Genomic DNA, 27879 nt, shown 5'->3' on the forward strand with positions numbered 1-27879 from the left:
TGTTCTGACAAAAAAAAAATATTTACAAACCATGTGTGCTCCATCGTGTCCAACTCTTTGCAACCACATGGATTGTAGCACCCTAGGCTCCTCTCTCCATGAAATTTTCCAGGCACGAATCCTGGAGTAGGCTGCCATTTCTGCTCCAAGGGACCTTCCCTACCACTGCATCACACAGGAAGCCAAAAGATATCCGAACCGTACTGGGGCCAAATCTGGCAGCCTGCTAATGAAAACAACAGCCATAAGGTGGCCGGTTTCTGAGTGCTTACTGTGTTCCTTGTGCTTGGACGCTCAGTCATGTCCAATTCTTTCCAACCCATGGACTGTAGCCTGCCAAGTTCCTCTGTCCATGAGAGTCCCCAGGCAAGAATACTATGCTGCTTTATATATATTATTTCATTTAATCCTCCATCAATCAGAGCTGATAAAAATGAGCTTTACGCCCTTTACTAAAACTGGAAACTCCAAAGCTCATTATACTAACTGTCACCAAAAGCAGCTTCCAGAGACTTCCGTTCTAGTCTCAGCCCACTTTGTTGCAACGCCAGTTTTCTCAGTGATAAAATGGATATTGTTATCTCCTAGTGGAGAGAGGCTGATAATAATATAGGTCCAATAAGTTTGTACTGCCCCTCTAATGCCATGAAGACAAAAGTATTTTGGAAACTACCAGATGTTATATAAAAACAATGTATTTTCAGTCAGGTGTCTGATTTGTGCCTTAAAAATAACATGCCCTCCTCCAAAATAAATTCTTAAAAAAAAATTTTTTTTCCTAAATTGGATTGTCCTGTTTTGGAAATTGACCAAAATTCCACTTTAAATGTTCAGCTACATCATATGATCCTCTCTCAAACAAGTTTTCATAAGGAGCTAGCAATATAAAGTAAATTTCTACAGAGTTCTGCCACCAACTCAGTTTGGCTTTTAAGGAGTTCCTTCCTCAGGACCTCCACTGTCAAAGGAGAGAGTAGGCCAGTTGAAGTTCAAGGTTATGTCAAGTTTTACATTCCTAGGATAGAGTATACCCATGAGTGGTGTTGGAGAAGACTTTTGAGAGTCCCTTGGACTGCAAGGAGATCCAACCAGTCCATCCTAAAGGAAATCAGCCCTGCATACTCATTGGAAGGACTGATGCCGAAGCTGAAACACCAATACTTTGGCCACCTGATGTGAAGAACTTACTCATTGGGAAAGACCTGATGCTGGGAAAGATTGAAGGCAGGAGGAGAAGGGGACGACAGAGAATGAGATGGTTGGATGCATCACTGACTCAATGGACATGAGTTTGAGTAAGCTCTGGGAGCTGGTGATGGACAGGGAAGCCTGGCATGCTGCAGTCCATGGGATTGCAAAGAGTTGAACATGACTGAGCGACTGAACTGAACCTCGAGGTGGTTCCAGGGCTCTGTGCAACTTTATATCTAGATAAATTTTAAAAAGTAGAGTCTGAAAAAAACACATCAGCCACAGACGCATTTTGTTGGACCAACATAGTTTTTAAATATTTTAAAAATATGCCAATGTTTATACATGATGGGACATTTCATACAGAAGTTCTCATTTCTAGCTTCTCTTTTAAAATCTGAATATTTGGCAACACAGAGCTGGCATTTTCACATTGCAGGGGAATGCTGGACTTGAATATAAACTGTTTCCAACCCACTCCTAGACTAGTCCTACACCCTCTGGTCTCCCTGCCTCACCACTGACCACCTTCTCACACCCTGGTCATTTCAGTAAGAAACCTATGTGCCAGGAGTTATCTATTTTATATACAGTGAAACAACTATGAAAAGTCCAAGTGTAAGTAAACTCAGTCCTGTCTGACTCTTCAGGACCCCATGGACTGTAGCCCACCAGTCTCCTCTGTCCATGGGATTCTCCAGGCAAGAATACTGGAGTGGGTAGCCATACCCTTCTCCGGGGGATCTTCAAAATCTAAAAGAGAAAAGAAAAGAAACCTATGTGTCAATTCTCCAATGGCTTAAGTGTGTGTGACTCCTGAATCAGAGGGAAAACGGTAAGAAGTTATTTCAAGCGTGTTGATTATTACGGAGGGGAAGTAGAAGGAACTGCCATGGAAGAGAAAAAAGAAACCTCGAGTGGCACTGAGGTTAAACACGGGGGCTCGGGGAGCCAAGAGATCCGGGTCTAGAACAGGTTCTCTCCGTTAATTACGTTACACTGGGCAAGCATTCTCCTTCTCTGTGTCTCAATTTCCCCAGCTGTGCAACGGGGAAATGTGTGAAAAAGGAATCGTTAAATGATCCTGCAGGTCAGGATCTATAAAATTCTCAACCTTCTCTTGGATCTTCGTAACATCCCTTAGGAAGTCTAAGAATCTGCCATTCCCACATCCACTTTCCTCCCCGGCACCGCCTGGGCTTCTTGCTGGGGGGAAGGGGGTCACTTCAGGGGAACCGGGTCTTGGTCCGGGAAGTCGGGGCGTGCTCTGCCTGCCGGCGGCTCCAGATCGTGCCAAGTCGCCGCGGGACCCCGCCGCCAGCTCCCCACCGCGCCATCCTCCGTCCTTGCCTTCCCCCCGCGCAGCTCGGAGCCCAGGAGACGGCCTGACCGCTTCCGCGGAGCAGGGCGCCTGGGACCGCCCGCCCGCCGACTGGCCTCCGCCCTGGAGCCACCCCTCCCAGAGGAGCTGCGCGCTCGGCTGGCACTTGGACCCCTCGGCAGCCCAGCCGCAGGTGCCCGCCCGCCTCCGCCCAGCCCAGCGCTCACACCGGCTGCCGGGGCACCCAGGCTGGTAGGTTCCATTCCCCGCTCACTCCTCTTGCTCGGAGTTGCTCTTTTAGCCCCTGTTCCCCGGGTGGAAGCACCAGTCCGACCTTCTCCGAAGGCGCGAAGGGATAACGGAGCTAGGTGAGTGATGCTCTAGATCTTTTCCTTTTTAAATAAACCAGCATACTAAGAGCACTGGTGGGAAACTAGGAAGTTGAAAGAGAAAGAAGACAAAGCAGGCAGTTGGGATGACCCACTACAAGCTGATAGGGACCATTCCTAGCTTCTTAGAAATGTGTACCCCACTTTGTCCACCAGCCTCTGGCTCAGGTCAAGACACAGAGAGACTTCAATAAATATTTGCTGGGGTAAGTGTGGGAGGTATCAATATTTCTGCTTGTTTCTCTTAGCCAGCCTCAAAACAAGCCAGCATTGCCTCTGATGGCTGGCTTCATCTCCACCAGAATTCCCCCCGCCGCCCCTCCCCACACACACCTGCCCCAAAGCTGAAGAATTGCGATGGTTTTACACCAGGTGCCATGGAGTCACGCAGTGGACTGCTATGCAGCACTTAAAAAGCAGAAATCAGGGCTGTATAATGTATAATCTACATTATACTTGTAGATAGCATAAGTATAATGGTAATGATCAGTAAGATGCAAAATATACCTCCTGTCTGATGTCACTTAGGTGACATTTTAAAAGACATGTTGTGTGTGTAAAATCACAGAAAGTAGTCTGCAAAATGTATACAATCACATTCATAATTGCAGCTGTTTGGGGGAAGTATGAAAGTGAATGAATTTGGCATGAAGATTGAGGTGGAAAAACTATTTTCCTATAGGTTTTAATATATAAAAACGATAAAGCAAAAGTTGATGAAATATAAACAATAGTTAACTGCAAGTGATGTTAACTTGGATCTTTTTCAGGGTATTTTCTTTCTTTCTTGTGTTTCTAAATTTGCCTCTGTTTATGCAGTTTTGTTGTTCAGATGCAAAGAAAATAAGTTATGTCTGTGCATATCTTGTGGGAATAAAACTAGATGGTTCTCTCAGAAGTTACAACTTTCTTGCATCACAGCATAGGTTCTTCCTGAAGAAGACACCTCTTTACCTAGGGAGCCTGAGCTGCTTGGAGCAGCTCACCTGTTGACCTCCTCCCAAAGTATAGGCCAAAGGTCAAACACTGTCTACAGTTAATAATCTGATAAGTGGCCAGGTCAAGGGAGAATCTAGAAACTCCTTGATTTCCTTAATAAGACACATTGCTGTTTCTCTTATATTTTCTGTCTAGCATGTTCATTTCCATGGGTGGTGACTGCCCCCTTGATATCTCAAAATGATGCTTATGTAACACTGCAGAGTTAATATCAGGTCAGGAAAGGGTGTGGGGGTTGGTAGGAAAGGCCTGTAGCTCTTCTGGGCCCTGTTCAGTGGAATGGAAAAGATGTGTCTCCATTTGCCTGCTAGGAAAAGGTTGATATCTTTCTGGATATTAGGGAAAGTTACCAGTTTGGTTATCTACAAAGGGAGAAAATAGAGAAAGACGATTCTAGACAGGATTAAACACAATGTGTATGAAACACAATGGATAAGCTACAACCCCATAGGCCAAGTCTTCTGCCCATCCCCCAGACAATGTGGTTCCCTGTTTACATATTTTCTTCCTACACTAAAGAACATCACTGGATCTTTGGTAAACAAAATTGCCTGCACATCAGAACAGAACTCGGAAATATGGCAAATGGTGATCATATCCCTCTTTCTGTTTCTGACCTGACAACTTACAAGGTCAGTGCTTTGTACACTTTGTGCTGTGGGAAGATGGGCTACTTGAGAAAAGCCTGAGGTATGAAGAAAAATCTAAGAGTGGCAGGATTGAGTGTGGTGTGAAAGCTATGTGTACTGAGGTCTTACTCACAAAATATTAACAATCAGAACTCCTTAAAATTGATGTTCTCTTTAGGACTAAGCCTCTCTGATGTCGTCTGTGGCTCAGCCTTTACTATTCCCCACTTATTCTGGACTCTAAATGCAGTAATGAAACACACAGGGCACTCCATTGCTTCTCCCTAGCCAGCAAGGAAATACTAAGAGTATCCCACCCACTTCTTCCTCATCCTCTTTTCCTCAGGGATTACAAACCCTTTGTTTGTAGCCCAGAGATACAGTTGAGTTCTTTCTATCTCTCTCATCTCCATCATCCCCTTTGAGCTTCCTCCAGCCACCTGTTACCTACTGCTCCTCCCTCCCCTCCCCTATATTATTTAATCTCTTGCTTCCTAATTGCTGACTCTGTCTTTGCTCTCCATTTAATGCTTCTTTTTCAAGTCCAGAAGGCACTTTGCCAGGAGTTGGCTTTCATTATGAAAAGTAGCATTTCCTTAATGAGTCTGCCTTCCAAATGAAGCTTTACTTACATTTCCTCTAATAGGAAAGGAGCTTTTCTTCTAGATTTGCATAGGGGCTACTCAAATTCCTTTTCAATTAGTCATCCTTAGTCCAGGTTCACTTGGGACACTTTTTTCTATTTTGATTCATTCTGACTCTAACTTGTATTCCTGTCATGTGCAAAAAGTTCAAGAGGAAAATCAATAGGTGTCATATTAAAAAATAATACATGATAAGGAAATATTGCACTAATAAAAGTAGCAATAGCTAATATTAATTCTTTGTAAATTATGTGCCAGGCTTAGTGCTAGTTGCCTCACACAGATTGTCTCATGTTGGAGAAGACTTGAAAGTACCTGGGACTGCAAGGAGATCAAACCAGTCAATCCTGAAGGAAATCAGTTCTGAATATTCATTGAAAGGACTGATGCTGAAGCTGAAGCTCCAATTCTTGGGCCACCTGATGCCGAGAGCCAACTCATTAGAAAAGACCCTGACGCTGGGAAAGATTGAAGGCAAGAAGAGAAGGGAATGACAAAGGATGAGATGGTTGGATGGAATCACCAACTCAATGGATATGAGCTTGAGCAGGCTCCTGGAGTTGATGATGGACGGGGACAGGCATGCTGCAATCTATAGGTCACAAAGAGTCAGACACAACCGAGTGACTGAACTGAACTGATGAGCCATATTTGTCCCATGCATGAGATATGTTCAAGTCATATAGCTGATAGGAACTTTTAAATATTGTTTTATATAAAATCTAGGTTTTTATCCTTTTGTGGGGTAGACCTAAAGATCTGGCCCCCAGGGCCTGTGCTTGCACTTTAGCAACAATCTTTTCGATGGAGGCTGGATTTCGCAGGTCGCCAGTGTCCCAGCAGGCAGTAATATCTCCCACCTGGTCCAGCTCACTCATTTGCATTTCTCTCTGAGTCTTGTAGGTATCCGAGCTTGTGATTTCTGTAGAAGGCATTGTTTCTCCCACATGAGAGATGGGCAATTTAAAAGCCATTATCAGGGTCAGTTTTCCATACCAGTTTCCAGGAAAGTAAAGTCTTTTTTTATAATTATGTTAAAAATGATCAAAGCTGTAAACATACACTTTTCAGGGCTTTTTAGCTCTTGTGTATTATCCGAGCTTCCTAGCTGCCGACAATTATTGAGCACTTGTATTGTGAAAATAAATTAGGTATTATCTCATGAAATCACATTTAATTTGTCTTTGAGGTGAGGGCTGTTATGATCTTCAAGTTCAGGGAAGAAAAGAAATATGTTCCATGAAACTCTGCAACTTGCTGGCATGGTCAAGCCCAAACTCAGAACTTGTGCCTTTGATATTGTAGTAACTTCCAGGGTCAGAGGAAAGAGGGGATGTCTTTTTACGCCTGAAAATTAACTTGATGACCCACCAAAAAATGTTTAAAATTAACCTATTTCCTCAAAGATACAGAAAATCATAATACAATATTTATTTTATTTTATATGTGTTACATAGAGCACTGCTGGGAATCCCTGGTGCCCAGTGGTTAGGACTCAGCACTTTCACTACAGGGGCCCAGGTTCAATCCCTGGTGGAGGAATTAAGACACTGCAAGCCACACAGCATGGCCAAAAGTAATTTTTTTTAAAAAAAAGCATTGCTGACCTCATTTTATACTTGTCTTCACATTTAGAAAACTATTTTGCTTTCCTCCCTCTTTATAAGTCCAGGTCCACTTCTGATGAGGCCATGTATCGGGTTCTCCCAGATGTTAGATGTTCTCTGTTATTTCTGAAATTGTCATTTTCAAGAATGAAACATTTTACTGCAGTGGTTCAGATTAGCTTAATTTCAGCTAGCCTGTAATCAGGTACACCTGAGTACGCCATATCATAAGAATTCCTTTTCTTTTTATCTCCCAGATACCTAGCTGAGGTTTCCAGACCCCTTTTGAGTGAAGATGAATGTTTCTGCTGGAATAGTGTAAGTGGAAGATCCAGGTCTGGGTAGACTCGACTATGGGAGCCAACACTTCAAGCAAACCACCAGTGTTTGATGAAAATGATGATGGTGAGAAATGTTCAATAACTGTATATAAATATAGAACTTGCAGAATTCAGATATAAGCTCCTAACTTCATAAGTAAATTGTCATGTACTGGATTGGCCACAAAGTTTCTTCAGGGTTTTCCATAGCATCTTAGGAAAAAACCAGAGCGAACTTTGCCAACCCAATAAGACCTTTAAAAAAGGTAGAAATGCAAGGATAAGCCTAAGCATAACCTTGCATGCTAAGAGCTGGATTTTACCTTCCACTTTCCATGGGACCTTGGATAGCTTTCTTAATCATGACTTTACCAATACCCCTTGTCCAAAGGGAGCTGTGAGTGGGCACCTGGTTTCAATAGAAGACCTTGAAACTAAATGATTTAATTCTCTGTGCTGCTCCCTTGACAGATGAAGTTACCCCTACTGGTAGCTGTTACAGAAAATTTCTTATATTATCAAATTGCACGTGAATGATAATACTCATAATATTGTAGAGTGAAGTGAGGGAAGTTGGTGCCTTCTGAGCTTCCAACTTACATATTCCTAGGGGTCCTTGCCAATTTCCACAATGCTAGGTTGTAGGAAAAAGAATCAGTTTCATTGGATAAAAGTGAAACTTTACAGCAGCCTTATAGGCATATGCTGTCAGGTTGTCTGGGGAAAAGGTGGCCCTGGACTCCAGGTAGTAAGTTGCCCAGGTGCCCCAGAGGCAGCCCCCAGAATCATTTCCAGGGAGTTCTGTTAATTGGACCAAAAGGAAAAGAACAATGAATGGAAATTCAGAAGATTTGAGCCCTCGGCTACCTGTGTGGCTCAGGAAGTTTACCTTCAACTTCCTCATCAATCAAGTGAGAGGAGAGGGTAGTAAACTTGAAGTTCTTTTTCAACTCTAGAGGTTTATCATTTTGAGATCCTAAAGACACTTTGCAAAAATGATGAAACAGCATCTGAATCATTAAGGAAAGTTTGCTAAAACAGAAACTTACAAGTAACAGTGACTTAAAGAAGACGGTTGTGTTTTTCTTTCTCATGTTAGCAATCTAGGCATAAGTAATCCAGGTGAGATGTGACTCTGAGGGGTTAGGGACTCTGGCTCTGACAAGCTGGCTTCTTTCTAGCCCTTCGTAGCCCAAGCGTTACTGCCACCCTCATGCCTCAGGGTGGCTCAGCACCGCATCACATCCCAGCCATGGGAAGGGGGAGAGTGGGGAGACCAAGCCCACTCCTTCTAAGGATGTGATCCGCCTGTTGCTTGTCACTTACACTCGCACATACATACCTAGTTACAAGGGAGACTGAGAAGTTTAGCTGGTTATCTGCATGGCCATGAACCTTCTGAAAATAAGGAGTTCTGTTTTGTTATACAAGAAGGGGACAGTTAGGTATCTGCCATGGCTGGGGAACAAACAAAAGTCTGCTGTTATCTTAGTTTTTGAGTTTTTGTTTGGACTCTTTAAAAAAAAAAACAAATATCTGGCTGATCAAGATGCTTTGTTGCCAGCTGTTCACTATTATTCAGAGATGTGTCATGACTACCTATACGAAATACTGCAGAGGAACCTTGGAATTATATGGTTTGAAAATGGTCTAAAGAAAATTTTCCACTCATATCTGTAGCCTTGCTTTGCTCTTTCAAGCTGTAAATTCAAGGATCTAGAGGGTGTTACTTGATTTTTTCCATGTCTAAAATAGGAAGACAAAAAGACTTGGGTTTCATGTGTTTGGTTCACTGTGGTCCCTACAGATTCATAGCTAAGGTTGTACATGATGCTGGTCCTCAGAGGAGGAAAGAGAGGCCAACTTCATGCTTGTTACTTGTTAGGGGTATGTGTCATTTTAAGGTACTAGGCTAGCATGATAATGAGAAAATAGAGAGGTCTAAATCTTCTTTAATCCAGCCAACCCATGATTTCATGGAGTGCCCAAGAAAGTTACTTCCCCCAATGAATTGTGGCAAATGAGAAACCAGATATCGCTTTAAAAGTAACTTTAAGGGGCTCTGAGAAAACTAGGTTGGAGTGAAATTAGGCAGAAGGAGCAAGCAGCTCTTTCTTAACACCCCCTGTGGTGGTGTTGTTCAGCCGTGTCTAAATCTTTGCAACCCCATGACCTGCAACATACCAGGCTTCCCTGTCCTTCACTGTCTCCTGGAGTTTGCTCAAACTCACGTCCATTGAGTCAGTAATGCCGTTCAACCATCTCATCCTCTGCCGTCCCCTTCTCCTCCTGCCTTCATTCCCAGCATCAAGGTATTTTCCAATGAGTTGGCTCTTGGTGTCAGGTGGCCAAAGTATTGGAGGTTCAACTTCAGCATCAGTCCTTCCAATGAACATTCAGTGTTGATTTCCTTTAGGATTGACTGGTTTGATCTCCTTGCAGTCCAAAGGACTATTAAGAGTTTTCTCCAGCAGCACATTATTGTTCTTCAGAGCTCAGCCTTATTTATGACCCAACTCTCACATCCACACATGACTACTGGAAAAACCATAGCTTTGACTATATGGACCTTTGTCAGCAAAGTGATGTCTTTGTTTTTTCATATGCAGTAGGTTTATCATAGCTTTCCTTTCAATACACTCTAGGTCACCATTTTTTGTTGTCCTGGCCCCCAGCAGATGAGCCTACAGTAGCATCCTTAGAGAGAAGAGCTGAGCATAACAGAATGTCTGCGCTTCCCAGGGCAAGACTCTGAGTCCGTTTACATGCTGAGTTGTAAAGCACAAGTATAAAGACAAATGCATCTGCTATGAGCCCATCCCTCTGCTGGATGTGAGGAGCAGAGCAGGCACAAGATGCCCCTTCCCTGCCTTTGTGGAGCTCTTGTTCTAATGGTGGGAGGCAAACAAGAAACTAGATAATGAATACACAAACCGGATAACTTCAGACAGTGTTCAAGTGCCACCAAGGGAAGGATCTGAGGACCTTATGGAGAGTGACAGGGTGATGGTGAGGAGACTTCAGATAGTGTGTGGCCAGAGCTGGCCTTTCTGAGGAAGTAACACCTGAGGTAGAGCCTGAAAAATGTGAGGAAGCCACTCACATAATAACAGAATAGTTCAAGCACAAGAAAAAGTCCAAATAATGACAAAGTTCTGATGAGAATGAGTTTGTATATTATGAAAAGGGATCATATTTAATTGCCAAATTAATTAATTTTTTACAAGATCATTGAGTTTTGGGGAGGAAAATTATGACATTCTGGTTATTTCTTAAATGAGTAAATCCTATAATGTAGATTTGGCTCCTTTCACAGCTCTGGACTAAGCACAAGGAAAATTTTTATTTGATTGCTATGAGGCTTCTAACCAAGAAACAATGACAAAAAGCACTGACTGATCCAAGAACATTAATGCCTATATCATATTTGATCTCTGTATTTTGTATAAATAATCAAATGGAGCCAGAATCTAGGGCACTTAAATGAACCAATTTAATTATTTTAAAATATTGCTTAAAAAAAAAACCCCAAGATGTGATGGAAAAGTGTTTACTATTCCCATTATACATTTGAGAAGAAAATTTGCACCCATTTTCCCAAGTAATATTTCAAGATTTCTTTCTCATGGAAAAAATGTTTTGGTAATTAAGGAATAAGATGTTAGTGGATGTCCTTTGAGATAAGCTATTCTTGCTGGAATTCATCCTGACACTTTCTGTTTCATGCTGGTCCATCTGATACTGATCTTGAGAGAATCATTCTGTTAGTTACTTATGTTGATCTTTAGCGAAAACAAAGTATAAGCTTTATAGCTGTTGAGGAAGAGCAGAAGGCTTGTTTAGTTACTGTTAAGTCATTTCTTACTAAGTATATCATACATGATACTACTATTTTGTGGTTTAGGGTTAACCTAAGTTCTGATTATTGTATGTGTGTGTGTCTGTGTGTCTGTGTGTGTGTCTGTGGTATAATATATGTGGGCTTCCCTGGTGACTCAGATGGTAAAGAATCTGCCTGCAGTGCAGGAGACCTGGATTTGATCCCTGGATCAGGAAGATATCCTGGAGAAGGAATGGCTATCCACTCCATTGCCCACCCATTCTCTTGTCTGGAGAATCCCATAGATAGCGGAGCCTGGCAGGCTACAGTCCATGGGGTCACAAAGAGTTGGAGATGACTGAGTGACTAACACTCTAATATATATAATAAAATGTACCATTTTCCCCACTTTTAAGTGTACAGTTCAGTGGCATTGAGGGGGTACATCTGGGGGCAGCCATCACCACCATCTATCTCTGGACCCCATGGACTGTAGCCAACCAAGCTCCTCTGTCCACAGGATTTCCCAGGCAAGAATACTGGAGTGGGTTGCCATTCCCTCCTCCAGGGGATCTTCCCAACCCTGGGGTCAAACCTGCATTTCCCTAGGCTCCTGTACTGCAGGCAGATTCCTTATTGCTGAGCCACCTGGAAAGCCCCTGGAAATTTTTAATCTTCCTGAACTGAAGTTTTGTAGCCATTAAACATTAATTCTCCGTTCCCTCATCCCCTTAGCCCCTGACAACCACCATGCTACTTTATGTCTCTATGATTTTAACTGTTCTGTGTGTGTATATTAGCCACTCAGTCGTGTCTGATTCTGTGTGACCCCATGGACTGTAGCCTGCCAATCTCCTCTTGTCCACGGGATTCCCCAGCCAAAAATACTGGAGTGGATTGGCATTTCCTTCTCCAGGGGATCTTCCTGATTCAGGGATGGAACCCGGGTCTCCTACATTCGCAGGTGGATTCTTTACCAAGTGAGCCACCAGGGAAGCCCTTTAACTATTCTAGATACTTTATAAAGTAGAATCATGTATTATTTGTCCTTTTGTGTCTGGTTTATTCCAGTTGTCAAGGTTCATCCGTACTGTAGCATGTATCAGAATTTCATTCCTTTTTAAGGCTGAAAAATAGTCTACACTGTATGTAGATAACACATTTTGAATTCAGTCTTTCACTCATCAATGAACACTGGGTTATTTCTACCTTTTGACTACTACAAATAATGCTGCTGTGAACATGGGTGTACAAGTATCTGTTCAAGCCTGTTTTCAACTGGTACATCCTTTAGAAGTAGAATTCCTGGATCACATGATAATTCTTCAAGTTTTTGAGGAACCACTCACCACACTGTCTTCTACCTAACTATGTTTTACATTTTAGTAGTGGGAGACCACTCGACATAAAAGACCAGGGCCCTGGTAGTGAAAACCCATACACAGATGCAAATCTCAGCTGTGCCACAAACTAGCAATCTGTGTATTTTTACGTGAAAAATCAAAGGTGATATAGCCTGATCAACCATCAAACACCAGAGTCAATCTGACTAATTATAAACGTTCTAAAAAGGATTGGAAATACCATAAAAAGGTCCCCAAATTTAAATAATTACTAGTGAATTAATTTGGAAAAGGTCCTTCTGTTGTACAAGTTATTAAATCTCTGTAAGCTCAGTTTCTTCATATATAAAATGCAAGTAAATTGGACATATACTTCATTGGGTCATTGTGAGGGTAGGCTAAACTAATGCAGGTAAAATACTCAGCAAGGTACCTCATATAAAGTAACCGCCCACTTAACATTATTTACCAGGATCAGAGTCTCTGAGCATGAACTCTTTTAAGTATTTCTGCTTCGGAAAGACACAGCATTGATGACATGCAACTGTGTAGATGCCATAGTTAGTATGACTTATTCACAATTCTGTCAACAGAGTTGGATTGCCAGATGGCAGAGCTTATGAATTCTGTGCAAACCTATGTAAGTCCTCTAAAAAGAAGCCAAATTATTAATTTTACAAAAACATAATCTCATCTGGTTTTTCTTTGATCTCCTCTGGGGTGATTATATTTTCATTTAAGGCAAAATCATAAACTCATTGGGTTGAAAAATCAATAAATTAACATTTCCCGATTTAAGTCCAAAGCAGATTGTTTAAGTAATCCCATTGGACCAGACATTGTGACAGTTTTCCCCCAAAACCAACTACCATGTGGATACTATGAGAAATAAGGAATAATACAGAAAAACGTTCTTTAGTTTCCTAAAAGAAAAGAAATATGGGTAGTATTTGTTATTAATGTTTATAATGTGTTATATCTGCTTTATTTCCTCTTTTTTGTGGCTTATTAAAATATTAGCATTTTCAAAGCCCAGTTGTTGAGGTTTTCAGGCTGACTTAGGGAAATAAATTCTTTAATGCGGGAGAAAGTGGACTTGGTTATAATTCAGGGTCTGGGCAACAGAAAAGGATCTTGTAATCACTGCAAGTTGTATGTGTTTCCAAGCACATACAAATCATGTAGAGGTGATGGAGTTGGTTTAGTTAAACCAAGAGATAACTTTCTTCTGGAGGACTTTAGCTGAGCAGAGTTGGCCTTACATTAAAAAGGCTCTGCAAAGAGTACATCGATGCTGAGTTTGCAGAGAGAGCTCAATTATTGCATTGTTCTTTGGTCTCGCTGCAGACTCAGTGTTCCGCTTTCATTTGGCATCACTTGTCTCCTAGGATGTGTGTGACTACTTCCAGTTTTCCTACATCTTCTCTGGGGACAGAGGCAATGGGTCCTTCAAAATGTTGAGCCAAAAAAATTGGCCACAGATTTGCAATCCAAAAGAAATGGGAGGTTACTGAATTGATTCCAGCCCCGAAGGACTTTCAGAATCTTCCCGGTTATTTTAATGTCCCAGTGGGGTAAGCAAATGTATTTCAGACTTCCCCCTCTCAAACTTGAGTAATGTTGTCTGGTACTATTTAGTATTTTGTGTTAAAATGGTTAGGAAAGTAAAATGAACATTTCCCTAGTGAGAACTGGGTCCTTAAAACCATTATCTTGGACAGTCTAACATTTAGTTAAAGGATTTGTCATAAATAATCTCAGATCCACTAGTTTATGGCAACAAACACTTTTTTTTTTTTTTTAGTTTTTTATTTTTTACATTTTAAAATCTTTAATTCTTACATGCATTCCCAAACATGAACCCCCCTCCCACCTCCCCTCCCCATAACATCTTTCTGGGTCATCCCCATGCACCAGCCCCAAGCATGCTGCATCCTGCGTCAGACATAGACTGGCGATTCAATTCACATGATAGTATACATGTTAGAATGTCATTCTCCCAAATCATCCCACCCTCTCCCTCTCCCTCTGAGTCCAAAAGTCCGTTATACACATCTGTGTCTCTTTCCCTGTCTTGCATACAGGGTCGTCATTGCCATCTTCCTAAATTCCATATATATGTGTTAGTATACTGTATTGGTGTTTTTCTTTCTGGCTTACTTCACTCTGTATAATCGGCTCCAGTTTCATCCATCTCATCAGAACTGATTCAAATGAATTCTTTTTAACGGCTGAGTAATACTCCATTGTGTATATGTACCACAGCTTTCTTATCCATTCATCTGCTGATGGACATCTAGGTTGTTTCCATGTCCTGGCTATTATAAACAGTGCTGCGATGAACATTGGGGTACATGTGTCTCTTTCAATTCTGGTTTCCTCGGTGTGTATGCCCAGAAGTGGGATTGCTGGGTCATAAGGTAGTTCTATTTGCAATTTTTAAGGAATCTCCACACTGTTCTCCATAGTGGCTGTACTAGTTTGCATTCCCACCAACAGTGTAGGAGGGTTCCCTTTTCTCCACACCCTCTCCAGCATTTATTGCTTGCAGATTTTTGGATCGCAGCCATTCTGACTGGTGTGAAGTGGTACCTCATTGTGGTTTTGATTTGCATTTCTCTAATAATGAGTGATGTTGAGCATCTTTTCATGTGTTTGTTAGCCATCCGTGTGTCTTCTTTGGAGAAATGTCTATTTAGTTCTTTGGCCCATTTTTTGATAGGGTCGTTTATTTTTCTGGAGTTGAGCTGCAGAAGTTGCTTGTATATTTTTGAGATTAGTTGTTTGTCAGTTGCTTCATTAGCTATTATTTTCTCTCATTCAGAAGGCTGTCTTTTCACCTTGCTTATATTTTCCTTTGTTGTGCAGAAGCTTTTAATTTTAATTAGATCCCATTTGTTTATTTTTGCTTTTATTTCCAGCATTCTGGGAGGTGGATCATAGAGGATCCTGCTGTGATTTATGTCTGAGAGTGTTTTGCCTATGTTCTCCTCTAGGAGTTTTATAGTTTCTGATCTTACATTTAGATCTTTAAGAAATTAAGGAAACAATTCCATTCACCATTGCAACAAAAAGAATAAAATACTTAGGAATATATCTACCTAAAGAAACTAAAGACCTATATATAGAAAACTATAAAACACTGATGAAAGAAATCAAAGAGGACACTAATAGATGGAGAAATATACCATGTTCATGGATTGGAAGAATCAATATAGTGAAAATGAGTATACTACCCAAAGCAATTTACAAATTCAATGCAATCCCTATCAAGCTACCAGCCACATTTTTCACAGAACTAGAACAAATAATTTCAAGATTTGTATGGAAATACAAAAAACCTCGAATAGCCAAAGCAATCTTGAGAAAGAAGAATGGAACTGGAGGAATCAACTTGCCTGACTTCAGGCTCTACTACAAAGCCACAGTCATCAAGACAGTATGGTACTGGCACAAAGACAGACATATAGATCAATGGAACAAAATAGAAAGCCCAGAGATAAATCCACACACATATGGACACCTTATCTTTGACAAAGGAGGCAAGAATATACAATGGAGTAAAGACAATCTCTTTAACAAGTGGTGCTGGGAAAACTGGTCAACCACTTGTAAAAGAATGAAACTAGATCACTTTCTAACACCGCACACAAAAATAAACTCAACAAACACTTTTAATTTGGGAGGGCTTTATTTCCCCCATCCTATGGTATCAGAAAAGTCAGGGAGAAACAGGCTAGACAGAGCCAAGAAAAGAGACATCAAGGACAGAGGTGGTGATTCCAGTTTGCATGTTTCCTCGCAGTGGGTTAGAAAAACATGTTTGGGAGAATCTACGCAAACAAATTTAGGCAACTTACATCCTGCCTTTGGAGATTTACAGTGCTTATTAGCATAACAACAGCTCTGAAATGTGCAACAATATTGAATCTCAGTACTTTGATAATTTTCAAACTTATTTCAAAATTAAATTAGGTTGTGGAAAACCTTTTAATACCTTGTGGCAAATAATTCTCTGTGGATCTCGATTTGGGAAGCTAAAGGTCATGATCATGAACACTTTTATTAGAAACATCATTTCTTCCCATTTGTCCCTTTCTTCCTCCCTTCCTTGATTTAATAGCTCGCAGAATCTCCACAGCTGAAAAGCAATGATGTTCTTCTGTAAAGTTTCCTGCCTAGAAGTTTTTCGGGCAATACAATGCATGTTTATGGAGGTTAATGAGTGAAACACAGGGTAGCTCTGTTTAATGGTGGGATGCTTCTAATCCAGATGGGAATTAGATTGGGAGATAACTTCTTTTGTGTTTTTAAAGAACATTTTAGTTCAGAGTGTCTTATGCACAAAGTATGTTGAAGCAGTTACTCATTATTAAACAATCATGCTGTACTAACTTTTTATCCAATCCAAAGCTACAGACATTTTTTATTCAACTTGAAACTAACCTAGGTTGAAAAATTAAATTGGTTAGCTAGCTTAAATATTCAGCAACTACTTCAATGAGACTGGGAGTGAAGGCCTTCAGAGAATCTGACTTTTGCTATATGGCCTTCCCAAGTGGCGCTAGTGGTAAAGACCCTGCCTGCCAGTGCAGGAGACATAAGAGACACAAGTTTGATCCCTGGGTTGTGAAGATCCCCTGGAGGAGGAAATGGCAACCCACTCCAGTTTTCTGGCCTGGAGAATCCCATGCCCAGAGGTGGGCAAAGAGTCAGACATGACTGAAGTGACTTAGCACACATCATGTGGCCTTAAATTTACTTACAGAGACCCAGGACTTTACCAATTCAGGTTCTATGAACTATACAGGGATTTCAACTATACATTGCTCTGGGGCCGAAATTTCGTTTCGTTTCGTTCTGGAAATTTCATTTGTAAACACACATACACAATGATAGAATTATATTCCTCTTAAAATAGGACGTAGCACAATTTATATGGTTGAAAGGACTGAAAAAACTATGGTTATAGATTTTGAATTCACTAGACTGGCAGAGGCTTTTTTTTTTTTCTCTCCTGAACTATTTCTTCTTTCCTTCCTGGAGGCATATTTACAGTACAATGAGTTATATTAACCTTGTTCTGCGCTTGAGTTACCTATGTTTTTTCGTTATTTCTAAGAAGAGGTGACAGTAGGGGCTGGCATGCTTTTTCTGCGGTGGGCCAGGCAGTAAATATTCTATGCTGTGCTGTTCGCTCTCTGTGTCAATGACTCACTCTGCTGTCGCCACATGAAGGCAGCCATAGACAGTGAGGAAACCAACAATTACGGCTCTATTTCAGTAACACTTTTACTTGTAGACACTGAAATTTGAATTTCACATCATATTCACGTGTCACAAAATATTTTGATTTGCCAAACATTAAAAAATATGAAACCCATTTTTAGCTTATGAGCCATATAAAAACAGAGGGTGGAATTTGACCTGCATGCCATGTTGTACTAACCCTTGCTCTAAAGCATCCGAAGGCATTTATTTATGTGGGCCAGGGGCTCATCTGATATCCATTCATAACCATTGAGCTGTCACTAAAAGATTGGGTAAGAAGACTGACATCTGTTCTCCACAGATGCTTAACAAAGGCAGTCTTCACAGACTGTTTTTCTTCATCAGTTTGAGTCAGTAGACGTACTTGGACCAATAAATCTACTATTTTAGAAAATATATTTTTTGGTAACTATATGTATTATTTGATAGCCTAGATTCAATTCAACATAATTCATTTGAAATATCATTAGGTAGAGTTTATTTCCTCCAAGGGGCATTTAGTCAACTGAGAGGCATCCAACAGTTGGGAATATTGATCCCCCATCCTGCTCCATCTTCTACTTCCTGATTTGTTCTAAAGAAATAGCCAGTGTATTTCTGACTTTTGAACCAATTAATGCGTTGGGGTCCAGGCAGCAGAAAAAGAAGCTGTTGGTGCCCATTGCTTGGTCTTGGCATGAGGAGTTGGTGTCAGGAAAGCCCCGACTCCCTGGGGTACTGTGTTTCATAAAAGGGAAGTGCTGACTCCGCAGGCAAATGCCATCAGCTGGCCTTGAAAGCTGCGTTCTTGGAGAAGTTTCAAATATTTCCTTAAAGGACTTGCCAAGCTCCACATGTACTAGTGGCAATCATTTGCTGCCAACCAGTTGGGATGATAAAGGACTAGGGAAGCAGCTAAGTGATTTTTTTTTTTTTATCAGTAGATCATCAGTGAAACGTTCTAGAGTGGACCTTCACCCTTAAACACTGTGGTGTCAATTAAGCCACAAGTTAATTCAATGGCTTCTAGATACCCTCTGTGAACAAATATAATGTTTTTCTTAGTCTGTGGTGAAAGGAGAAAAACAAGAGCAATGTAGTAAGCTTCTCACATGGTAATACTAGTAAAAATTTTAAATTTATCTTCTTTCTTGTGTGTATCTAGTATTTAAGGATTGTGGAAATACAATTTTTCACAGTGAGAACTTAGAGAAGTGACTTGTCTCTCTGATCTCCAGTTTTCTCACATGTAAATGGGTGCTAATAATAGTATCTGCCTCGAATATATTTTGTGGGAATAAAAAGATTATCCATAAAAAGTGTTTAGCACACTGCCTAGCATAAACTAATTGCTCATAAAGAGTTATTACTGCTGTTATCATGGTCACCATAATTTTTAATGTTCTTACTTGGCAAATAAAAAATAAGATCTACCCAATGTTAGTTTTCCTTTTCTTCCCTAGTTTTTGTTTGCTGTTTTTAAGGTGGATAAGATTTTCTGATCTGTAAAATCCAAAAACACAATTGTAATTTAAATCAGTACTATGTAGATACCACTGAAGAGGCTGAAATAGGAAAAAAAAAAAAAAGGGTGGCCTCTTTTAATTGGGACAATCATATTCATTTGAAGTGAAAGTTGGTGGTTCCTGGGCTAACCTAGTGGGAGATGGAAAGCTGAGAGTTTATTCAACACATATTTTTAATATAAAATAATTGAGAGTTACTGATAGATTGAATGTGAACTAAGAGGAAAGAACAATATCAAGAATGAATTCTAGGGTTTGCTTCAGTAGACAAGTAGATGGCTGTGATATTTTGCTGAGATGCAAGAGAAGGGGTGCTGAGGGGTGGGGACATGTTTTGGCATAGTCAAGAGTTCTCATTGGATGCATAAAATGGCTGTGTATAAAATGCTGATGTAAAATATGAAGCTGAGATGAGTGGAAAAGTCTGGGTTACAGATATAAAAGACATGGTTTTAAATTTTACTGAGATAGATGAGTCTGCCTTGGGAGAGTGGAGAGTAAGAAGAAACAGAGGAGGAGAACCCCAGTATTTAGTAGTCAGGCAGAGGAAAGCAATCAGCAAAGGAAATTGAGAAGGAACAGCCTGTGAGATATGAAAAACATATGTTCTGAAATGTAAGAGAAGACTCTTTCAAGGAGAAGGAAGTCATTGCTTGTGTTGAATGTTCCTGGGTGGTTGAGTAAAGTGAGATTTGCGTTGAGTAAGTGGGGATGTGGAGGCAAGAGCCAGAGGCTGGGGGGTCAGGAATGTATGGGAGGGGAAGACATAGACACAAGCAAGTACAGTAAACCCTTTCAGCAAGTTTGCTCTAAAGAGAAGCAGAGAAATGAATCAAGCATTGAAGCTGAGTACGATGTTAAGGGAGGATTTTTTTAAGAGGAAATAGTAGAAGAAGTTTAAGTTGATAGTTTCTGCCCTTTTTATTGGTTAATTCCTGTGAAATGATGAGACCAGAGTTGGCTTTATCCATGTGGGACCAGTGTAGGCACACAGGGTTTTGCATTCAGAAGGGGCCACACGTGGGCTGCACTGCCTGCAGTTGCTGTCCCTAACTTCCTACAAATTTCAGCTTAGAATTTGTTTGGTGAGGTCTGATGAGATCTCAGCCCCCAGGGGCTTAAAGACTTGCCTCACATGCTGCCTTCTCCCTAGGAAGGCTTCTAGGTGAGTTGACAGGGCCCTCCTACCTCTGTCTACAACAGATTTGGGTGCTGATGTGCGGGATGGTGGGGGTGAAGCACCCCCACGACATACTCAGGTAGGACATGAAGTAGTAGTCACTGCTCCAGGCTGGCAGTTTGGCAGGTGGTCAGCTGGACACTGTTACTTGGAATCTCATCCACCTCCACCTTCCCATCCAGAAACTGAGTATGTCATGTAGTTCGATTTGGAAGCAAGGGATATGGTGATCATTCGAATTCAGATTACAAATTGATTATATTCTTTGCAGCCAAAGATGAAGAAGCTCTATACAGTCAGCAAAAACAAGACTGGGAGCTGACTGTGGCTCAGATCATGAACTCTTTATTGCCAAATTCAGACTCAGGTTGAAGAAAGTAGAGAAAACCACTAGACCTTTTAGGTATGACCTAACTCAAATCCCTTACGATTATACAGTGGAAGTGACAAATAGATTTCAAGGGATTAGATCTGATGGACAGAGTGCCTGAAGAATATGGATGGAGGTTCATGACATTGTACACGAGGCAGTGATCAAGATCATCCCCAAGAAAAAGAAATGCAAAAAGGCAAAATAGTTGTCTGAGGAGGCCTTATAAATAACTGTGAAAAGGAGAAAAGCTAAAGGCAAAGGAGAAAAGGAATGATATACCAATACAGAGTTCCAAAGAATAGTGAGGAGAGATAAGAAAGCCTTTCTCACTGATCAATGCAAAGAAATAGAGGAAAAGAACAGAATGGGAAAGGCTAGAGATCTCTTCAAGAAAATTAGAGATACCAAGGGCACATTTCATGCAAAGATGGGCTCAATAAAGGACAGGAATGGTATGGACCTGACAGAAGCAGAGATTTTAGAAGAGGTGGCAGGAATACACGGAAAAACTATAAAGAAAAGGTCTTCATAGCCCAGATAATCACGATGGTGTGATCTTTCACCTAGAGCCAGACATCCTGGAATGCGAAGCCAAGTTAGGAAGCATCACTACAAACAAAGCTAGCGGAGGTGACGGAATTCCAGTTGAGCTATTTCAGATCCTAAAATGATGCTGTGAAAGTGTTGCACTCAATATGCTAGCAAATTCGGAAAACTCAGCAGTGGCCACAGAACTGGAAAAGGTCAATTTTCATTCCAATCCCAAAGAAAGGTAATGCCAAAGATTGCTCAAACTACCACACAATTGTATTCTTCTCACAGGCTAGCAAAGTAATGCTCAAAATTTTCCGAGTCGGTCTTCGACAGTATGTGAACTGTGAACTTCTAGATGTTTAAGGTGGATTTAGAAAAGGCAGAGGAACCAGAAATCAAATTGCCAACATCTGTTGGATCGAAAAAGCAAGAGAGTTCCAGAAAAGCATCTATTTCTGCTTTATTGACTACACCAAAGCCTCTGACCATGTGGGTCACAACAAACTGCGGAAAGTTCTTCAAGAGATAGAAATATCAGACCACCTTACCTGCCTCCTGAGAAATCTGTATGCAGATCAGGAAGCAACAGTTAGAACTGGGTGTAGAACAAAAGACTGGTTCCAAATCGGGAAAGGAGTATGTTAAGGCTATTTATTGTCACCTTGCTTATTTAACTTATACACGGAGTACATCATGAGAAACGCTGGGCTGAATGAAGCACAAGCTGGAATCAAGATTGCTGGGAGAAATAGCAATAACCTCAGATATACAGATGACACCACCCTTATGGCAGAAAGTGAAGAACTAACGAGCCTCCTGATGAAAGTGAAAGAGGAGAGTGAAAAAGTTGGCTTAAGACTCAACATTCAGAAAATTGAGATCATGGCATCCGGTCCCATCACTTTATGGCAAATAGATGGGGAAACAGTGTAAACAGTGAGAAACTTTATTTGGGGGATCTCCAAAATCACTGCAGATGGTGACTTTAGCCATGAAATTAAAAGATGCTTGCTCCTTTGAAGAAAAGTTATGAGCAACCTAGACATCATTATTAGAAAGCAGAAACATTACTTGGCTAGCAAAGTTTCGTCTAGTCAAAGCTATGGTTTTTGCAGTATTCATGTATGGATATGAGAGCTGGACTATAAAGGAAGCTGAATGCTGAAGAATTGATGCTTTTGAATTATTAGAGTATTAGAGAAGACTCTTGAGAGTCCTGTGGACAGTAAGGAGATCAAACAAGTCATCCTAAAGGAAATCAGTCCTGAATACTCATTGGAAGGACTGATGCTGAAATTGAAACTCCAATACTTTGGTCACTTGATGGAAAATACTGACTCATTTGAAAAGCCCCTGATGCTGGGAAGGATTGTAGGCAGGAGAAGGGGATGACAGAGGATGAGATGGTTAGATGGCATCACTGACTCAATGGACATGAGTTTGAGTAAACTCCAGGAGTCGGTGATGGACAGGGAGGCCCGGTGTGCTACAATCCATGGGGTTGCAAAGACACGACTGAGTGACTGAAGCGAACTGATGTGGAGATGTACTTACCACCCAGTAACTTTCTCATTAGGAGTAATGACAGGCCAGCTACCATAATACCCTTTATCATCATATCAGCCTGTAGTTTAAACGTGACACGCCTGAGGCACAGAAGGTTAAAGCACTGACTGGGTATCAGACAGCCACACAGCTAGAACCTGAATCTTGATATAAAATGACTTTCATTTATTTCAGTTATAGATATCCTCCCACGATGACCAACCAGAATGAATTTATAAATTGAAACAAACCTAGGGGATTGCTTTTCAGTAATATGTCAGACACTAATTAAAGGCCCAGCAGTGCATCCTGCTCTCTGAGCGCTGAGTCATTTCATTTCTCAGGGGCATTCGTCTTCACATCTGCTGTAGCCTATGCGTATCCCTTAGATTACGTTATTGCTAACGTGTTACGGGTTCAATACATAACACCGCTTCTTCCCTTGAGTAAATTACACAGTTCATCACTACTCTTGAGTTTGCTTGTCTTCCTCTATTCATTTCGATTCCAAGGACAATTTCAATGACCTGCATCGACGTCTTTCACAATTTATTTCACGGCTATAATCATCCTGACTCACTCTTCAGCCTTTTTTTAGATCAACTTCATTGTATGATACCTTGTAAGATAATTTTGGTTTACCTTTATAAAATATTAAAGTCATTGCCACTTTGATAACTTCACTTTCTGTCCAGGGTATAACATAACAGGAAAAATGTTCTAAACTAAGGCTTAATTGAACATTGAAAAGAATTTCTGCTAAAGTCTTAGGTGCCTAATTGGTAACTGGAATTGGCTTGCTTGTTTGTTTGCCCCGGTGCATTTCCACTGAAGACTATAGCCCCAGCTTTCCCTATGGTTAATATTCTAGTACAAAGGTAGATTAGATGAACTACATTGCAGCTATTCTTAGGAAATGTGTATTTAAAAGCAAGTTTTATAATGATAAAAGTAATAAATATGAAAATACATATGAAAATAAAAACAGGAAGAAAAACAGTCACCCTCAATATCTCAGCCACTGGATAACTCTTGCTAATATTTTGGGGAGTTTCCATAACTATCCTTATTCTTCATTCTGGCACCTCTCCTCTTTCTCACTCAATATATTTTTCTTTAAATTTCTTACTTTAATTTACTTATTTACTTTGTTAATTGTGTTTTTCTCATCATAAAGTAAATTTCTTGAGGACAGGAATTTTTTCCATTCTATTCACTTTTATATCTTCAGCACCCAACTTGTTAAATAAATGAATCCACTAAGTAGTTTTTATCTGTGCATGTGTATAAAAGGCATTTGATATATTTGAGATGATGCTTTACATGCTTCTGCATCTGCAGTTTCATTTATATCATGACAGTGTGTTATAACTTCTTAAAATTTATTGATTCCTTGAAAGTTTAATTTAGTGGCTCTGCAGTTCTATAACTTGAGCAGCCTATAATTTAACTGCACAGTTTTAAACATAACTAAATGACAAAATGCACTGATTTTCTTTTAGATTACAACTTCTTTTTTTTAGCGTTTGATAATTTTTTAATCCTAAAAAAATATTTGTACGGCAGGAGCCAAAAGACACTATTCCTTATTTTGGTATAGTAAATCACACTATAGTGAAATAATATTCAAAGCAGTTTGGTTTATTTATATGGGATTAATCTTAGGTATGAATATTACTTAAAAGTAAATGTTGACTTGAATGAGTTGTGGAGACTTTTGTACCATTTGCTCAAAACTAACTTTTTTTTTTCTTTTATCACTTTTTGTGAAAAATGTTACATAAAAGTTGGAATTTTAAACAGTGCATGGTTAAGTGGAACAGTATATCCTTGTGCAGCTATCACCACTATCCATATCCAGAACTTTTTAACCATCCCAAGCAGAAACTCTGTACTTAAACATTGACACCTCAATGCCCCCTCCCTCTAGCCCTTGGTTTGGAGAAGGCAGTGGAACCCCACTCCAGTGCTCTTGCCTGGAAAATCCCATGGATGGAGGAGCCTGGTGGGCTGCAGTCCATGGGGTTGCAAAGAGTGGGACACGACTGAAGCAACTTAGCAGCAGCAGCACCTAGCCCTTGGTTATTTGTATTCTACTTTCTTGGTGAATGTGACTCTTCAAAGCTCCTCATTTAAGTATGATCATACAGTATTTCCTGTTTTGAGTCTGGATTATCCCACTTAGCATAATGTCTTCAAGTTTCAGCCATGTTGTGTCAGAACTTCATTCCTTTTTATAGCTGTTTAATATATATACATATATTATACATATATACCACTGTTTATCCATCTGTTGATGGACCCGTGAGTTGTTTCCATCTTTGGGCTATGGTGGATAATACTGGGTGAATGTTGGTGCCCAAACACCCATTTGAGTTCTTGTCAATTCTTTGGTGTCAATTCTAGGTGTGACTTGCTCAGAGGTGACTTGTAGAGTTCAGCCATTATAGGCATTTATCACGTGGGGCTGCATTTACCCTTACATGATGGTGAAGAATAAGATTTCTATTCCCTTCAGAATATTTTTCCAGAAGGAACCCTGTAGTCAGCTAATGGCTAGAGTTAGGACTGGGCCTGAATCCTCAGTCCATATATCACTGATGGACATGCCAGAGTTTTGCTTATCCTTATTGGAGCTAGTGCTTAGAAGACCAGGATCTATCATTTTATCTTTGTTCAGAATTTGCTGACATCAAGCATACTCAATCATCAGCAGATTCAGTTAAGGAGAAAGAAAACACACTGCAGAAGTGCTTCCTGTTCATCTCGCTCCTCCAACTGCTGAGTCAGGCATAGCGGAGACACCAAGGGATTCGAGACCTTCTCTTCAGGGATTTGAAAACCTCCTCTCCTGCTCTGCTTGACGATTTTCTCAGACTACTTTGTGAACAGCAGCACTACACATTCATGCGCTCTTCAAGTTAGAGTTAGCAATCAGCCAATCTTGTGTCTTTTAACATTTCGTCAGGTTTTTAAAAAATTTGCCTCGCGCACAAGCCATTTTTTGTGCGCTTTGATATGTGGAAACCATGCACGACTGTGTTAGGTAGTAGGCTGCTTAGCGTTGGACACTGCTAATTAGTTTTCTTGTATTAGTTTCCTAGGGCTCTGGCAGGAAGCATCACAAACTGGAGAGCTTTAAACAATGGAAATATTCACAGTTGTGGAGGCGAGGAGTCTGAAGTCAGGGTGTTGGTAGGGCCCTGCTCTGGATAGACCCTCCAGGGGAGCCTCCTCCCTTGCCTTATCTAGCTGCTGGCAGCCCCAGGAGTTCTTTGGCTGGTGGCAGCATCACTACGATCTCTAACTCCGTCTTTGCATGGTCTTCTGTGTCTGTGTGCAGACTTCTGTCTTCTTACAAGGGCACCAGTCATTGGTTTAGGGGCCTAGCCTACCTTACTCTGGTACAACTTCATCCCTAACTTGGCTGAAAATATGAGTCTAAAATGGTTTTAAAAAACACTAGCTAAGGTCACAAAGCAAATATGTGATAAACTGATGGCTATCTCAGATTCCTACTGTTAAATTTCCAAAAGAAAAAACTCTTGTTTATTGAGCATCTATTATACTCTTGATGTATTCCTAATATACTTTACCTAATTTAGTTCCCACCAAAGCCCTAGGAGAAAGGTATCTGTTTTAAGGATGAGAAAAAATGGAAGTAAGACTTGCAGGGAGAGATGGTGAGTGAAACACATTCATCTCTCTCCAGTCCTTGGGAATCTGTAGGGTCACCTGTCTCTAGCAGCAGACAAGAAAGGGGATGCTAATTAAGGAGGATTGCCTAGATATCTATTCAAACACTGGTCAGGTCCTTCTACCACTTTGTCAAAAGAGAGAAACTAGTCATCTGTTCCCCAAACTGTTGTTTACCCTCTGGAGAGGAGGGAAAGACCTGGCCCACTGAGGGCCAGCAGTGCTTTGTGGAGAAAGGAAGAACCAGATAAATGAATGCATGCTGTGTGCACAGCCCCTCAGCCCTCTTCCCCATTAGGCTCTGATAACACTGACACCAGGGGCCTCACTCCAGACAAACACCAGGTAGAGTGTCTTTCCTAGAACTTTTGATCAACCCAAGATGGAAGCTATAAGTTAATCAACATCAGAGTTTTCTAACTCAGCACCCTAGCCTTTGCTAAGAGTCAAACTTACTGGGAACAAGTTCCACCCTCACACTCAGTACTTTCAGAGAGACGTTTAGGTTGTCCCACTTAAAAATGAACAGAAAACCAAGGATTTTCTGACATATGGGAAAAGCTTCTACTAGGACAGATACTAAAACACCTGAACAGAAAAAAAAAGAAACTTAAGGAAAACTATCAGAGATATATGATACTGTGACAAGTTTTTTCATGAAAAAATAGGATAACGAGAGCAACATTCATAGACCAAAAATTAGTGTAAGAGGAAAAAGTTACAACAAGAATGGAAAATCCAAAAGAAGGCTTAGATGACAAATTTAAGGAAATTTCCCATAGTAATGTGCAAATAGAGATAGAAAACAGAAGGGTAAATATAAGAAAATTTAAGAGCCACTCTAAAAATTCTAGTTTCAAATAACAGTAGGTACAAAAGGAGAGAAAGATAAAGGGAGGAAACCATCACTTACTAATTTAAGGGAAAAAGAAAAGCCCAGAAATTCTCCAGATTGAATGAATTTATCAAGTGCCCAGCACAACAAATAAAATAAACCCACATAATCATGAAGCTTCAAAACACTCATCACAAATACACAATCCTGCAAGGTCCAGAGAAGACAACTGTTCATCAGAGGTCTGCCATCAAAATAGCTTTAGAGTTAACAGTAACACAAAAAGAAATTAAGGAGGGCCAGGCCTCAAAATTTTGAAGGAAAATAATTTCCAGCCTAATGTTCAATACTCAGACAAACTCAATCGAGTGGGAGGAGAATAAACTATTTTGCATATATACAAGACTTCAAAAACTTACCTCCCATGCAATTCCCCTTCTTACAAAACTGTTATAGGATACACTCCACAGAAATAAGAGAATCCAACAAGAGGGAGACAGTGCAGGCAATAAGCAAGGATTCTGTCATTAAAGAAAACCAATGAATGAAAAGCCCAGGGAAGAGGGAAACAGGGAGCCCTAGGATGACAGCTGTGAAGCAAAAAACAATAAACAGTCTAGACTGGAGGGGTCGGGTAGAGATATTTTCAGGAAGATGATCATGTGGTTGATGCACTT

General features: G+C 40.6%; 1 protein-coding gene across 2 annotated transcripts in view; it reads left to right on the forward strand.

The window, feature by feature from the left end:
* Positions 1-2737: 2737 nt before the first annotated feature.
* The window catches only part of STK32A (serine/threonine kinase 32A), a 136439-nt gene continuing 111297 nt past the window's right edge, over positions 2738-27879 (forward strand). For both annotated transcript variants that reach the window (XM_012178706.4, XM_004008932.5), the window contains exons 1-2: positions 2738-2880; positions 7038-7185. In XM_012178706.4, coding sequence (XP_012034096.1) covers positions 7134-7185 — 52 coding nt within the window. In that variant the 5' untranslated portion in view covers positions 2738-2880; positions 7038-7133. The remainder of the gene's footprint in view (positions 2881-7037; positions 7186-27879) is intronic.

This window comes from Ovis aries, chromosome 5 (assembly GCF_016772045.2).
Source record: "Ovis aries strain OAR_USU_Benz2616 breed Rambouillet chromosome 5, ARS-UI_Ramb_v3.0, whole genome shotgun sequence".
Taxonomy (NCBI): domain Eukaryota; kingdom Metazoa; phylum Chordata; class Mammalia; order Artiodactyla; family Bovidae; genus Ovis; species Ovis aries.